Source organism: Musa acuminata, chromosome BXJ1-1 (assembly GCF_036884655.1).
Source record: "Musa acuminata AAA Group cultivar baxijiao chromosome BXJ1-1, Cavendish_Baxijiao_AAA, whole genome shotgun sequence".
NCBI classification, from domain to species: domain Eukaryota; kingdom Viridiplantae; phylum Streptophyta; class Magnoliopsida; order Zingiberales; family Musaceae; genus Musa; species Musa acuminata.
In genome coordinates this window covers 14,327,285-14,344,252 of record NC_088327.1, presented here as the reverse complement: position 1 = coordinate 14,344,252, position 16,968 = coordinate 14,327,285, and the positions used below count along the sequence as shown (strand labels likewise).

The 16,968-nt window shown below is 40.7% G+C and overlaps 2 protein-coding genes across 2 annotated transcripts; one reads left to right on the top strand and one right to left on the bottom strand.

The window, feature by feature from the left end:
* Positions 1-5,249: 5,249 nt before the first annotated feature.
* LOC135675654 (berberine bridge enzyme-like D-2) lies at positions 5,250-7,081 on the top strand. The gene has a single exon (XM_065186022.1). The coding sequence runs from the start codon at positions 5,270-5,272 to the stop codon at positions 6,881-6,883; it is 1,614 nt and encodes a 537-aa protein (XP_065042094.1). The 5' UTR covers positions 5,250-5,269; the 3' UTR covers positions 6,884-7,081.
* A 100-nt stretch (positions 7,082-7,181) lies between these two features.
* Positions 7,182-16,880, bottom strand: LOC135675640 (agamous-like MADS-box protein MADS3). Its single transcript, XM_065185995.1, has 8 exons — positions 15,866-16,880; positions 10,657-10,735; positions 9,720-9,787; positions 9,476-9,575; positions 8,225-8,266; positions 7,771-7,812; positions 7,552-7,685; positions 7,182-7,475 (listed from the first exon to the last, which is right to left on the bottom strand). Exons 1-8 carry the CDS (start codon positions 16,099-16,101, stop codon positions 7,388-7,390), a joined length of 789 nt encoding a protein of 262 aa, XP_065042067.1. The 5' UTR covers positions 16,102-16,880; the 3' UTR covers positions 7,182-7,387.
* Positions 16,881-16,968: the final 88 nt, after the last annotated feature.

Sequence of the window (16,968 nt, the reverse complement as noted above, 5' to 3'; positions counted from 1 at the left end):
TCCAATATGGTGTGGACCTTTTTAGGATTTGCATCTATTCCTCTCTGGTGAATAATGAATTCAATAAATTTTCCCGAGCTAACTTCGAAAGCACACTTGGACAGGTTGAAACGCATGTTATATCTCTTCAAAATCTGAAACATGTCGACCAAGTCTACCAAATGTAAGTTAGCTATTCTACTTTTGTCTATCATGTCATCCACATACATCTCGATGTCCCTCTCGGTCTGATGCTTGAATATTTTATTTATCATCTTTTGGTATATTGTCCTCGTATTTTTTAATCTAAATGATATGACTTTATAATAATATATGCTTTGGTCCATGATAAAGGAGGTATGTTCATGATCCCGAGGCACTATCCTTATTTAGTTATATCTCAAATATCCATCAATAAAGGTGAGGAGCCCATGGCTCGAGATAGCATCAACTAACTAATCGATCTGAGGAAAGGAAAGCTATTATTTGGACATGCTTTGTTGAGATCAGTGTAATCAACATACATTTTTCAATTTCTATTAGGTTTTTTAACCAATACAATGTTAACAAACCATTGAAGGTGCTATACTTCGGCAATAAACCCTGCCCCTAGTAGTTTGTCCACTTTATCGCTAATTGTCTGCTAGCGGTTGGGAGTGAACTTACGAAGCTTTTGCTTCATAGGTCGGACCTTGAGGGAGATGTTCAAATGGTGTTGGGCCACATCGAGGTCTATTCCTAGTATATCTCTTAGTAACCATATGAGCACATCAGCCATTTTCCCTGAGAAAGTCGACGAGTTGCATTCACTTCTCCTCATGGAGTGTCACCATAATCTTAATAACCCGAATAGGATGGGCCTTGTCTAAAGGTTCCTCAACTAGTAACTCCATTGGTTTTGGATGTGAAAGAGGTTTAGCGAAATCTCGGGGGTCTAATAGTGGTGTCTTAAGTCAGGCTTTCTTTAATAAGGAGATTGTCATCAGATAGCACTAGCGAGACTCCTTCAAATTGCTCCTTAGCTTCCCGACATCGATTTTTGTTGGTAACTTTATCACCATGTGATAGGTCGACGACATAGCCTTCAACCTATTGAGTATTTTTATCCATCATCTTTTGGTATGTTGTCCCCGTATTTTTCAATCCAAATGATATGACTTTGTAATAATATATGCCTTGGTCTATGATAAAGGAGGTATGTTCATGATCCTGAGGCACTATACTTATTTGGTTATATCTCGAAAACCCATTCATAAAGGTGAGGAGCCCATAGCTCGAGATAGCATCAACTAATTGATCGATCTGAGGAAGAGGGTAGCTGTTATTTAGACATGCTTTGTTGAGATTAGGTTTTTTAACTAATACAATGTTAGCAAACCATTGAGGGTACTATACTTCGACAATAAACCCTACCCCTAGTAGTTTGTCCACCTTATTGCTGATTGCCTACTAGCGTTTGCGTTTGGGAGTGAAATTACGAAGCTTTTTCTTCATAGGTCGAACCTTGAGGGAGATGTTCAAATGGTAGTGGGCCACATTGGGGTCTATTCCTAGTATATCTCTTAGTAACCATATGAGCACATCGGCCATTTTCCCTGAGAAAGTCGACGAGCTGCATTCACTTCTCCTTAGGGAGTGTCACCATAATCTTGATAACTCGAATAGGATGGGCCTTGTCCAAAGGTTTCTCAACTAGTAACTCCATTGGTTTTGGATGTGAAAGAGGCTTAGCGAAATCTTAGGGGTCTAACAGTGGTGCCTTAAGTTAGGCTTTCTTTGATAAAGAGACTGCCATCATATAGCACTAGCGAGACTCCTTCAAATCGCTCCTTAGCTCCCCAACATCGATTCTTGTTGGGAACTTTATCACTATGTGATAGGTCGACGACATAGCCTTCAGCCTATTGAGTGTGGGTCGACTTATGATCATGTTATAAGCCGAGGGGATGTCAACCACTATAAACTTGGTCATCATTGTTTTGGAGCAGGGTTCATCGCCGAGCGTAACATGCAGGCTCATGGTCCCGAGAGGGGAGATGGAGTCACCTATGAACTCCATTGGCTAAGAAGTAATAGGAGTGACATAATTAGTCGAGAGCCCAAGTTTTTGAAAAGCGTCAAAGTAAAGGATGTCGATAGAGCTACCTATGTCGATCATGACCTATTTACTTAGGTGTTAATCATTCTTATGTAGACCATCAGAGCGTCATCATGGTTTGGGTCGAGGTACTCCATCTCCTTGTCCTTAAAAGTTATTTTTGAGTCATCTTCTAACCTTGGGCACTTCTTGATGGTGGTTCGGGCTTAGGCTTTGCGACCTAAGGTGCTATCCCCTTCGAGGAAGGTCTCCCGATGATAACATTGATCTATCTCTCCATTGGGCCCCGAGGTTAAGGCAAAGGTTCCTAAGGTCTTCGAATGAATCTCCCAAGGTGCCCTTGATGAATGAGCTCCTTGATTTATTCCTTCAAATCACGATAGTTTTTTATGTCGTGGCCATAGTCACGGTGAAAGTGGTAATACTTCAATATATCCATCTTTTCCAATGGTGTCTTCACTAATTAAGGGTCTTTCAAGAATCTTTTTTCCTTTATCTATAAGAAGACTTCGGTTCTTGTCATGTTAAGGGGGGTCAACTCAAATCTCGAGAGAGGCAACTCAGGTTGATCTTGTTTTCTTCGCCAAGGTGACTTTAAGGTTGAAACTAATGGTGGTCGCTCCTACCATGACTTCTTATGCATCTCCTCGCTCGCGCTTACTTAAGACCATCGCCTTGATAACTAGGTATTGATTGGTCATCTAGAGGACCTCGAGAACGATCGTTGATGACCTCTCCACCAATGACTAGAAAAGGTGAGAGGGCTTGAGCCCCATCATGAAGGCTTGAATCATGAGTGATGGATGGGCTTCATGCACACTTCAGATTTTGTTGGTGAACTAAACGATGAAGTCACAGAGTATCACTTCCTCTCCTTGCTCGAGTCTGAGCAACATTGTCACCAATGGTCTTGGGTGTACATTCCCAAGGATGTATGGTTTGAACTCCTTTGCATGCCGAGTGAAGGAGATAACCGAGAGTAGCTTCAAATGAATGTACCACTCTTGCACCGAGCCTCTCAGCGTTGTTGGGGATGCATATCACATTAGAGCGTTCGAGATGCCGTAAAGAGACATATGGGTGCGGAAGGCAACAATGTGTTCAATCGGGTCGGTTCTGGGTGAATAGGGACCGACCCGAAGTGGGATCGATCGGATTCTCCCCCCTGAATTGTTGGAATTCTCCCTGCATCTCGTATAGGCATTGGTCCATTTGCCTCAATTGGACCCTCAAGGAATTATTCATTGAATTCACTGATTGGATCTCAGATTTAAGCAGAGTAGAGTGGTGGTGCGATGGTGCACTGAACTCAATAGTGTTGGGGAGTGGAGTGCTCCTTCGACTGGCAATTCCATGGACCTTGGGTGACCCGTTGGGGGATTCCAATGAGTATTGGTGCTAATGGTGGTTAAGGTGTCAATCATGGCTGAGATGGTGGTACCTTTTGTTGGGCTAGTTGAGACAAGAGTGAGGTGATAGCTTACAACATGCCCATGAGTATCTACACCTAATGGGTGAGGTTTAGGAACACCTTGGTAGGGATGAGCAGGTGGTTCAAGTTTGTCCCTCGGAGTGAGGGGCCTAGGTCATTGAACAGACGTCAGTACCTCGTTATTTATATCAAAGTTGATGCATCCATATGTGCGGAGGATGACAGTTGCCCCTTAATGGAGTATTCATTAAGAGGATTAGTGAGTGGACGCTCCTATGATATCAGACCCTCTTTCTAGCGTCAAAATATTAGGAAAAAATATCGTTGATATCCTGGTCAGCCTGACGTGGTCCGGACTCATATGCATAGGATTGTCCAAAGTATCTTCGAGGTAGAAACATCGTGCTTCTGAGGTGTCACCTATACGATAATCAAGGTTAAGAAAGGTTTTTCGATCTAATCCCTCCGATACTCAAGTTAGTAATTCGAGATATATGAGTATGGACACGAGTAGTCAAGATAAGTCATCTCTTATTTTTTGTGTTAAAAATGAGCTTTTATACCTAATCGTAAAAAGCATAAAAAAAACTTAGGATTATATTTCTCCTCGTAAATAGTAAAAAAGAAGCTTGTGATTACATTTCTTATCATTAACAACGAGGAGTCTTATATCATAAATGACAAAAAAAAATTTCATCTTATCCTTGTTGATTGGACACGACAATGACATCAAATGATTAGCATATCCCCTATCATTCAGGTATCAGACGTATAATCCTTTATCAAACATATTTATCTCTTAACCCTAAGCTTGTGACAAACTTGCACCCAAACCAAAATTGACTTTGAATCCTGAGAACAAATTATTTTTTATCAAGGTTTGGTTGTTTGTCTCAGAGAGAAAGGATAAAAGTAAAACACTTCTGAGTGCATTTAGGGTTGTATAATACACAAGGATTCTGGTTTGGCTTTGGGTTAATCGAAGAAAATTCTTAATTCTTATATAGTAAAGAATATGAGTGTTTTTTGTAAAGACAATGTTTTCTGGTTGAAACATAAAATTCAATTTTATTTTTTGATATGATCAATTTTAGTACGTGGTGAAATCGATCCTACTCAGATCAATTTTTCGAAGGTCGTGGCATTTGGAAGTAGTAAACAAGTTCGGCTAGGATTTCTTTCACTCGAGGGCGAAGAAAAAGCTCATAGTTCATTACAGTCAGACGTTTGATCTCCTAATTTGATTTGAACTTTACTTTGACCAATAAACATTATCATAATCATCAACGTAGAAAAATTGGATCCGTGGACCTCTCTAGGAGAAAAGTAAAAGTACCGGAAGCCTGTCTCTTTCTATCCCATATGAAATCTCAACAACATCATGCCATTGGACCAATGCATTTATCCTCTCTGCACGCCTTCATTCCCATCAAAGCTTGGGTTGACCTCTCACTGCGACAGGCCGGCTTCATCCCTCTTCTTGTTCTTGTTCCCATGTCAACCCAGCCGGCTTCGAGATGACTCAAAGATAATCCATCCTTCAGCTATACGCACCGAGGAACACACCGAGTTCGGCCGCAGTTGTCACGCTTCTTCTCGTTGACCCAAGGCTACCATCATTGTTCAGGAAGACATGAAAAGTCTTCTTGGATTACTCAAATCATTTGATATTGTGCTGTATCCGTCCAATGCGACGGCGCAGGTCATTTCTCTCTATAAACTCGCTTCTTTCCTCTTTATCTCTCATCCTTACCACCACCATGGACAGAAACCACCGTGTCCTCTTCCTCGGTGTTTCCCTCTTCTCCTGTTTCTTCACCATCATCCACTCGGAGGTCAATACTACTACTACTGGTGGAATCAGTACGAGCACTTCAATTCTCACCTCGTGCCTCCGGTCTTCTGGTGTCCGAAACTTCACCGTCTCCTCGTCTCCACCCTCCGCTGCTTACTCCCTCCTCCTCAACTCTTCCATCCGAAACCTTCGCTTCGCTGGCCCTGACACCCCCAAACCCAGCGCTATAATCCTCCCATGCACGAAAGAGGATCTCCGGAACGCTGTTCTTTGCCTGCGCAAGGTCTCCTTGGCCATCAGGGTGAGAAGCGGCGGCCACAGCTATGAAGGCTTGTCCTACACCGGCGACCCGCACGTTCCTTTCGCGGTCGTGGACCTCATGAACCTGAACAAGGTCCGAGTGGACCCTGACTCCCTCACCGCCTGGGCTGAGTCCGGCGCTACGGTGGGGGAGATATACTACGCCGTGGCCGCATCGAACCGGTCGCTCGCCTTCTCCGCCGGGTCGTGCACCACTGTCGGAAGCGGCGGACAGATCTCCGGCGGCGGGTTCGGGCTTCTCTCCCGGAAGTATGGACTCGCCGCCGACAACGTCCTCGACGCGGTCTTGATCGACTCCTCCGGCCGGGTCCTGAACCGGAAGTCGATGGGAGAGGACGTCTTCTGGGCGATCCGTGGCGGCGGCGGTGGCAGCTGGGGCGCCGTCTACGCGTGGAAGCTGCGACTCGTCCCTGTCCCGGAGCGCGTCACCGCGTGCACCCCCACCCGGTCCGGCCCGACGCGTTCGGTAGCCGAGTTGGTTCACAAGTGGCAGTACGTGGCGCCGAGTCTGCCCGACGAGCTGTACCTGTCCGTGTACATCGCCGGGTCAGGGGGCGGCAACGTCTCCGCCTCGTTCACGGGCTTCTTCCTCGTCCCGAGAGGAGCGGCGATCTCCTTACTGAGTCAGCGATTCCCGGAGCTGGGACTGGCGGAGTCGGACTGCGACGAGGTGAGCTGGATCGAGTCGGTGGTCCGATTCGCCGGATTGGACTCGGTGTCGGACCTGACGAGCCGCAGATCGCGGGGGAGGGGATTCTTCAAAGCCAAGTCGGACTACGTGCGGGCCCCGATCGGCAAAAATGGGCTGATCACAGCCCTTGATTGGCTATCAAAGAAGGAAGAAGCGTACGTTATATTGGATCCATACGGCGGGGAGATGGGGAGGGTGAGAAGCGATCGGATAGCGTTCCCTCACCGAGGGGGGAACCTGTACGGGATCCAGTACATGGTGGATTGGAGCGCGGAGAAGAAGGGGGAGGGGTACGTGGCGTGGCTGCGAGGGTTCTACGAGTACATGGGGCGATACGTGTCGAAGAAACCCCGGGCGGCGTACGTGAACTACGTCGACCTGGATTTGGGGACGGTGGACTGGAGCGGAGGTGGGCCCCGGAATGCGGTGGGTGAGGCTCGGGTGTGGGGGGAGCGGTACTTCTTGGGGAATTACGACCGGTTGGTGAAGGCGAAGACCCAAATTGACCCGCACAATGTCTTCAATAACGCCCAAAGCATTCCACCTCTTCCTACGACACGTGGCTAAATTAGAGCCACACATACCACCTAGTATTTTCTCGATACCCAAATAAATCTGTATGAAATAGAACTATATAAGAATATTATTTATTAGAATAATATTTACAAAAGCAGCTGGAGATTGCTCCATTATGTTGCAAATATGCCTTCGATGTTTAGAACAGTAAGAAAATTCGAAAAATGAAGTTATAGTTAAAGAAACAATCAGTATGTCTCGAGAGTAGTATTTCATTCTTCGGCACGATAATATTGAAAAAAATGAGCCTAATATTACCTACCACATTACTAATATGTGGATCAGAGGCTGTAGAATGTCCTTCCATGCTTATTCTAAGATTTCATAAGGTTTGAAACAAGAGGAAGCCGAGGAAATGGAAATACTGATGATACAGACACAAGATAGAACCAGGTTGAGCAGAGAACAAGGATAGACTCAGGTTTTGAGTGATGAGCTTGACTTCTGCTGCGGAGTGATATGAATTGTCCATGATATAGGATCTGCTGCGTGACTTCAACGAAGCCAGCCCACCATGACGTTGTTCTCCCCAACGGCGCCCGTTGTGGTGGCAGCTTCAGGGCGGCCAAAATGTTGATAATACCTACGAAGGAGTAGAAGCACAGAATCAACAGATGATTCCATGTTGTTCTAAGCTCCTGGAGAGACAAAGCTCATACCCAATCTGCAGAGTTGGTTCAGGGTAGACGGCGTTCGCAGGACAAGGATGCAAGGGGAGGGGATTGCCTTCAGCCATGGATTTGGATTCCCAGCACCTTTGAATCGCCCTGGAAGAGCTGCCTTCCACCTGAAGCTGAAAGCAAATGCCGATAGCTAGTAGGTCATCGAGGTGCATGAAGAGAATTATGTGGAGCTACTCATCTTGGATCAAAGAGAACCTTATCCTTTAGCTTCCTGTTAACCTCTTCCAGGTGACGCTCCTGCAAATGCAACGGACAAGGTGAAAGATCCTCACACAGCACATTGATAAGACCTTTTTTGTGCAAAGCTATGTGATTCTAACTGCAGTAAACATGTCAACTTGAAGCTAATTAAGTTGAGGAAAGGTTTTGGTTCATGTGCAGAATGAAGTATATGCGCGCACACATACAATGTCATGTTAATCTACAAAATGGCGCTTTCATTTAAATCAAGACAGTGAATGCATGTAGGTATAGTTTAGAAGAATCGTATACATTGATGAAGACAAGAAGGATTCTAAGCTGAAAATAATAGGGACAATAAAGATCACACAGTATGGTCAGCGACAAAACATCTGAAATTGTACTCCCTCAAACATTAATCATATGTACTTCCTGAGAAACAGCCAGTAGGGAGGATGAAATAGCTTACATTTTTCTGGAGTTCTTCTATCTGCTCCATCATTAGTTTTAACTGCATGAAGAAGAAGTTTATGAGAACTAAATTTTGCATCCAACAAAATTTTATCAAGTGGAGATTATCATAAGAGAAGTGAAATATGAGATGGAAATCACATATTTATATGGTAAAAAATTAGAAATTGTAACAAGTTTGGCATAATGAGTCAACCAAATCAATGATCATATATAACTCTAGTATATTAGTAGTGTCTCAAGTATTTGTGGTCATATATACCAGTTTTTGCCACTATTAACCTAGCAATATCACTTCTCAAACTAAAACCAATCAAATCTCCTTTTCTTTTTTATAGTAAGACTATCGTACATGTTCTTCTATCTCTACTTAGATTACTAGTTTAATCATTTTTTTTTATTTGGTTGAAGTATTTATTCATCTCTTCCAGATGTGATTTATCTTCTAATTTGAGCTTTACCTAATTATCCATGAAAGTAACTGTTTTTCATTTATATCTTTTCTAGTAATATCATATATCCTAAACTGATTTTCTCAAATTCATATCTTATATCTTAATTTTATCTAATCATCCATTCATGATGTTTTACAGTATGTAACTTAATTCTCATAGAATTTAAGGAACATTGCTACCATCAGGTATTTATAATTCTCTGTCTTCTATCAATCAGTCTTCTAAAAGGCAAAGAAGCCAAAGTTTATACTGCCTACAAATTTATGCCTTCATCTGCAATTTCATCATTACCTATTGTCTCATGTATTGATAAAAGTGGGCAATATATCTCTGCAAATCCCAAGCAATCAGGTAAGAGAAGAAGGCAAAGAAGCCAAAGTTTATACTACCTACAAATTTATGCCTTCATCTGCAATTTCATCATTACCTATTATCTCATGTATTGATAAAAGTGGGTAGCATGTGTCTGTAAATCCCAAGCAATCAGGCAAGAGAAGGCGAAGAAGCCAAAGTTTATACTACCTACAAATTTATGTCTTCATCTGCAATTTCATCATTAACTATTATCTCATGCATAGATAAAAGTGGGTAAAAAATGTCTGCAAATTCCAAGCAATCAGGTACACTACGTTCAATCTTCTGAACATACAAAGAATCAAGAACTAGAATGAATGGAATCAAAAAATTAAGAGGTAAAATACATTGTATCATGTATTTAAGGTTCTTTACATTATTGAATTAGATGGAAAAGAATAAGTTAAATGCTGTGCAAGAAGACAATGACAAGTCAATACCTTTGTTTGTCTGGATTGAGACAATGCCAAATCAAGTTGTTTTTCAAGTTGCTGCAGTTCTTTCACACCTAGTGTTCCAAGATCCTCACCAAGCAGATGCCTGAATATAATTCACGTTTACATTTTGTTTTTGATAGTAGTTTCAGCCATAAGCAGTTGATTCTCCAGTGCAACATCAACAGATCTATAGAACATGCTACATAGAAGTCAAACAAGTGTTGATGATCCAATAAAAGAAACTGACCTGTATGATCGTTGCAGAGACTCATATTTTACTTTCAACTTGAAAAATTCCTGATACCAGCTTTGTGTCTTAACACAAGAAACAACAAAAGAATTGCTATCATTAGGAATCTGCAGTCGTGATGAGTAAAGCTGTCAAAAGAGGAAAATACAGGGAAAATCCACCAAAAATATTCTGCCAGAACTTATTTTCCTTGGTGTGAGGCAAGATGAATTTAGGAAACATGTCAAAGAATACGACTCAGCATAAAATTTTATCTAGAGAAGATGGGGATCTTGCAATACCAATCTCTTCTGCTCATTTTATCGTAGAATCCTTCTTTGAGGTCAATAATCTGTTCAAGATTAACTTCATGCTTTCGATAGATCCTATATGCGTGCACACTCCATATTTCATTTTTGAGAATAAGATAACACATATATACATACACACTCGTTGGTCCATGTCAATGTAACAGTTGATATATGTAATAATTGGTGCCCTCTAAGGCCCTTGCAGATCTTCCTAATCCAAATTATCATTTATAGTTCAAAGGCTTCCATTATATCTTGAATGTTTATTAATTAACAGATCAAGTTGATTATTTTGACATGAATCTATGTACCATCTAATACAATTAAATGCACTTCAGTTTCATTGAGGAACAAAGCTAATGATAGATTACTGATGCTCAAAGAACTTACTCTCATGATTAACTACATTTTACAGACTTTGGTTTACTAGCTCTGAAGAGGAATTAGTCTGGCATCATACACTAAAGATAAGTTAGCATTATGTATATTTATTTAGTGAAGATATGAATTGGCACTGAAATTTTAGTATCCATCATATACCCAAAGCTTAGCTGCAGATCATTGGTAATGATAACTATACAAGCATGTATATGACATGGAAAGAAAAATGATCTAGGCTGCTTCTGAAGAAGGCAAATACTTACCTCAGTTTCATGATAATCCACATTAGTTTCTTGAGATGCATAACGATAGCTTTGATACCGCTCAAGTGTTTTACATACCCTAGTAAAAAATGACATATCAGGTTATGCATTATATACCAAAATATTTCAGAGTTGTGATAGGATGAGCCTAAACATGATAGCAAAAAGGAACACTGTTTAATCCAGTCCATAGTCCTCAAAAAGAGATGGATGGTGATGCCATCTTCATTTGCTTGTTGTTTCTGTAGGTTTCAGATCAACCAATACAGTCACATGGCATCAAATTCTTAGAGAGAAGCGCCTGCAGGGAGACTGTTTGTCCACAAGCTCTTTATTCTCATCTCAACTGTGTAGCATAGTGATGAATTCCGATTCTACGGATCCAGGAAACTGGGAGAAAAGCCTTCTGCTGATATGTTGTACCTGTCTACCCATGCAATTCCATGCAGCAACTGTGACTTGAGTAATAATAATGATATGAAGAAAAGTGCATTGAGAGCATTAAATTTGATTTGGAAAAGCAATATCATTTCCTGCTTTGAAGAAAGAGATACTAGAGTGATATTGGTGGTGGTGGGAAGCTTGTCTTGTTGCTATGAAAAGAGAGACAGAAAAAGGAAGGATGAACAAAGTACCCATATTTCCTGGAAGAGACTTTATAGTGATAGCACTGCCCCTAGCAATGGTCGTTTCAGTGACATGATATAACGGAGCACAAAAAGAATGGAGATCTGACACTGTGAACAGGACTTGTTCTCCAGCTTTCACAAAGATAAGTTGATGGGGTGCTCGAGGTAGGAAATGATACAACATGATGTAAGTATGTCTTGTAACATTAGGGTTTGCAGCAGCATTACTGTACATGTACTATGTATCACTCACTCACTGATAGGCCAATGCATTTTGGCAGTGCAGGCAGTCTAAAACATCTCTAGTAGAAAACCAAGCTTTGGGAAACAACAAGCTGTTTCCTACCACTCTGCTGCAAGCTCAGCATCAAGGTAAGAATCTGCTTAGCTCGAATTGTTACAGACTGATGGATCTAAAGATAGATTGGTGTAGATTACAATGTTTTGACATGCTTTGACTAAAATTTTTTTGGTACCAATATCAGCAGATCATATTTTAAAGGTTCCTTATGGAGAAAAATAATGTTTTTTATTCGATCTAGAAATCCAGGGATATTTTTGTAGTGACTGTGATGATGTGTTTGATTGATCTTTATATGTCAAGGAAAAGTCCTTTTCTTGTTCTACTCTTTCTTCAGCTGAAACATATTTTCTTCTTTTTATGAGACATTGGAATTCTAGTCATTGATCAACTTATGTGATAGAAGACATAGGGAAGACTAATCTGAAAGATTAAGAACCTGAATAATCACACTGAGGACTAATGGACATCATGCTTCATCAAAGATTTGAGAACAGGATGGGAGCAAAGTGTTATGGATTTCAAGGTGAACAAATTCGTCAAACGTCAAAAAGGCTCAAACATAGAATATAACAAGTCATCAAACTAACAATTTCATTATATCTAATTGCATAAGCATAATCAAGCACACAAAGAAAAATGCAGTATGATGGCTTTCACATAAAAGAATGTGGCAATTCTAGAAAATAATTATTGGGAATTGTCATGTTGGTTTTGAATATATGCAGTAAGTTCAAGAAACTATATCTCAACTGCTGCATTTCATGTAAGATAACAAACAATATATAAAGTTCTGTTTGCTTGTTCTTTCTTTTTTTCTCAGACATATCGATATCGATACAGTTATCATATAAACTTTATATCTGGATTTTTATATATGTGTAGGTCACAAGATCCTGACTAAATGATTTGAACATTGCTCAAAGAACAGAAAGCAAAATTGTCATTTTCTATAACATCTTCCATTAATTTCCATTCTTTAGCTGTCAATTCATATATCATAATAGGAGGAATACTTTTGATCTCTTGTCAATGTATGCATGATAATGTTAGGACACACAAGTTGCTTCTTGGATAATTTTTAATTCTATATGAATTTATTTATATTTGTTCACATTTTATTTGTTTTGAAAAATTAAATTAAATTAGGATAATTTATTGATGTAATTGAGAGTTGTTTTTATGTTAACTCTAATGGGAGCAAGTTTTCTTGACATATTATGGGAGGCTACTCATCTTCTTCCTGTGATTTAAGACATTTAATCACCATAAGGCACCAAGAAACTGAGTCCATGTTTTTTTCTTTTTCTAGTCTATTATTTTGTTGGAAGGGATTTGAATTTCTCTTGAAATAGGCAGGTTTGATTTCTTAGAGTTTTAACAGAGTTTATTATATTCACTATGATAACAGACATCATGAGAAGATCATGCTGCCCAAACTTACTTCTACACATTCTTACAGCATAATTGGATAACATTAATCAAGACTAGAATTAAACTCTCAGAAGTCACAAGACATCTTTACCTGATCAGATAAATTCTCAAGTCTTAGACAAAAATAAACTTATTCACCAAGATTATGTTCCTTTTCTTCTTCTTCTTCTTCTCCATGTTGCTGTGATCTGTGCTTCATTCAAAGTGCTAATTCTGGAAACCACTAGCCATTTCAATAAAGAGCAAACGTGTATATGATCATACATTTTGCCAAACAATATTGAGTTACATGTTTAATCCTCTTCATCTTGTTTTCTGCATCACCTACATGTTTCTGGTCTCCTAGAATATTGTGCTACATTAGGTTTAATTGTTATTATCCACGTTTGATTGCTCTCAACTACATCAAGTAATCACTTCATGTCAGCTAATACTCAAATTGGACATATAGGATGCTTCCTAAGCACCAAATGGTTGACTTCATTAAGAACATTGTATTAATGTCCTCCATCTGGCTTACCAGTCAGTATAATACACTCAATAATGTTCATTTAAGAATATTAGGAGACTCTAACACATACAAAACTCTGGTCTTCAGACTTGGACTTAGATATTGAGAGAATATATATATATATATATATATATATAATTCAAATTGTGTTCTAAACTCATCTAGAGATTTCAGTAAACCATCACACTGTTAAGCTTATCATTATCTGATAAGAGTTGTCATGCTCATTTATGATGGCATGCTCATCAGATTGTGTTGTACTGATGTATTGATTCATTTCACATGACGAGATGGAAGAAGCACTTTTAACATGCTATGCATCAATTTTGTATTTTCTGAGAGTTTGCAGGTGCCAATTGAGGTTATTTCTTCCTGGAATTTTTATGCCTTGAAACATAGTTCCTACTTATTTTCTAAAATTTATTTTGAATGCCAAATGCAGCTTCATTTACAGCTTATCAACAATATTAAAATATTAAAATCCAAATTTCAATTTGACAGCTCTCTCAGCTCCAATTTCTTTAATATTCATTAACATTTTCTTTTCATTATAATTCAGTAATACTTTGAGACAACAAAATTTAGGGATTCAAAGAACAACTAGGAAAAGACATCATCAAAGCTTTTACTTGAAACAACTGTCTTGAGCAACTAAATTTTATCTATCCATAGATAAGTAGATTGAAGCTTACTACTCGATTCTTGATCTTCCACAACAAATTCAAGTGACTAATTCCAACATAACTCAATTTTTTTTTAATGTTCTTTCGGCCATTATGAAGTCCAAGTATCCCAAAAAACATGACTTTAAAGATTTAGAATTAACATCAGTACAGTGAGTCAAAAACTAACAAAATCAAATATGATTTATGTTAAAAATATCCTGATAAAACTGATTCGAAAGAATTACATATGAACCAGCATTTTCTTTCAACATAAAGAAAAGAACCATCACTTATCATTGTTCTTAGACTATGACATCAAACTAAACTACATTTGACATGACATGGAGCTAAATGTTTGTTGATAATCTACCAAAGAATTTTGGGTCACAAATATGATCAACACTTTGTTGCATCAAAACAAGGCCCTAATACAAGCAGATTTTTTGTTGCTGCCACAGATTGAAGGAAAATGAGCCTTATTTCAGTGCTTGACTGCCTGACAGCACAGAAAGAAACCACACCATCAGTATGTTTTTAACTTCGAAGGACATTGGCGGCAACAAGTCATCCTAACCCTCGATCTGTAAGAACACCCTCCAGCTTATCTTCAAGCCATATTTCATTTATTTGATTCAGAAGTAGTGAAATCAATATACTTCCCACCTTTCTCTAAATGTTACGTATTCTATGTTTATAGCCACAACCAGATTGTATCGGTTACAGAAATTGTTGTTTCAGCTTTGAAGTGTTGGCTTCAGCTTACTGAAAAGGGCGTCCCTACCAATAAGAAATAGCTAGCTGGTAAGCGCTATATTTTTCACCGGTTCATGATCTACAAAGAATCCCACTACAGATCTTACAAATCCTTTTCAGCTTCCTTTCTTCGTCCATGATCATACCATTGCAGATCATACATGCATGAGGGTGTGTCTTTTCCTGACGAACTGTTTGGGTAATGAAGCAAATCTGTAGCCTATATCTAGAACCTCTCTTCCCTTTCACAAAGATCAACCAAAGAAATTCCTATGGATTCCCATAGGAATAGAGCAGCATTTTCGGCATCTATCCAACCTCGAAATAGTTCCGATCTAATTTAACTTGTTTTCTCTGATTCTTGAGCAGATAATAATGCAGCTAAACAAAGGAACCCCAAGTCGCCAAGAAGAGAACAACCTACGTAATAATTCCAAACTATATCTGCAACCTAAGTGATGGGCAGAGCAAGGAAAGAAAATAAGGAATTGGATACAGACAAAAAGGACTTACATGATAACACCCATTCCTTCTCTTCCCAACCCGTTCCGTCTATGTATGAACTATACACCATACCTAAGCCTTGTTTGAGGGACATCCAGAGAAGGAATAGGAAAGGCACTACAGAAGAAAGAGAAAACAATGGGTATGTAGATTGGCTTGGTCGGCTGGTTTCCTTGAAGTGGGCAAAAGTATCTAACACCCCGGAAGGGAGTTGAATGCAGTTTTCGATACTCGGATGTCTCAACTTTTGCTGTTCACCAAGCAATAAATTAGAGAGACAGTATCCTTCCTCCTCCCTCTCATTCATGGAAATGGAAACCTAACTGACAGCCCATAGTGAAGTAAGCTATCCACCCATATAAATGGAGCGGCAGCTACAAGATGCGATGCATGAAGCGGGAAAAGGAATTACTCGCCGCTGCCGAACTCGAAGAGCTTGCCGCGGCTGGAGAAGATAATGAGGGCGACCTCGGCGTCGCAGAGGACGGAGAGCTCGTAGGCCTTCTTGAGGAGGCCGCTGCGGCGCTTCGAGAAGGTTACCTGCCGGTTGATCTTGTTCTCGATCCTCTTCAGCTCCACTCTTCCTCTCCCCATCTGATGATGATGCTGACGAGATGCTCGCGACCACTCACGCTTACGAGGTTTCATCTCGGAGTGCTGCTCCCAATATTTAAGGAGAAGAGAGGGACGCTTCGTGTCTCTTGTTTCACCATCGCCACCTTCCTCTTCGACTCTGAAATCCCCACCAACCTCATCTGACTCCGCCTAGTGCCGTCCTTGCCCTACGGGGGCGTAGGGGAGCCGGATGCTCCACCTTTTCCTGGAACTGTCTGTCGTGTTTTCTCTCCGATGGCCGATACGTGTCGAGACTCGGACGAGGCTCTCAGGCCTCTCGCAGATCGTAGCTACCGTGTCACAACGACAGTGGCCATCGCTGCAACTCGGGTCACGACTTGGGTTACGTCCAGGGAGCAGGGCGTGGGTGCGCCACTACTCGTGAGTTGAGTTTCGGCATGGAGCGGGCCTCGCCTCTTACTCACCTACATGTCCCTCCCCGACTGAGAACCGACGGGTGTGACTGTGGCGCGCGTCATCATCGTCGACATGACCAGATGATGGGGACGGAAGGCCAGGAGCAGGTGAGGTACACCTGATAGGATGAGGGATTCGTGGTTTCCTGGGAATTATTGTTGTGTCCTTCATTTTTACCGAAGGGAAACGCTGGTGTTTGAGAATTGTGGTGGCTCCAATGTACCTTGGCAAGGTCAAATCTACCGTTCTCGAAGGCAGGCCAAATGGATCCCACACTCTCTTGATGAACGAAAGAGAGCACAGGCGTGCACGATGTCAGGCTACTGAAGGAATACGACATGAGAAACCGGAGACAGATGCGGGTCCAGCTTACGGCCTCACATCACGAGGGACGGCCACTGCATAAGATCCGATTTAGAAAGAAAACATCAATTCATTGATTTTGCAAACAACTTTGGTTTCTCTATTAAAAAGTTGTGTCAG

Excerpts from the sequence above, each read along its gene's own strand:
- LOC135675654 (XM_065186022.1), top strand. The coding sequence starts at position 5,270 with ATGGACAGAAACCACCGTGTCCTCTTCCTCGGTGTTTCCCTCTTCTCC.
- LOC135675640 (XM_065185995.1), bottom strand. The coding sequence starts at position 16,101 with ATGAAACCTCGTAAGCGTGAGTGGTCGCGAGCATCTCGTCAGCATCAT. Across the intron at positions 9,788-10,656 it reads TGGATTATCATGAAACTGAG|ACACAAAGCTGGTATCAGGA; the intron begins GTAAGTATTTGC and ends TCTTGTGTTAAG. Across the intron at positions 7,813-8,224 it reads TAGAAGAACTCCAGAAAAAT|GAGCGTCACCTGGAAGAGGT; the intron begins GTAAGCTATTTC and ends TTGCATTTGCAG.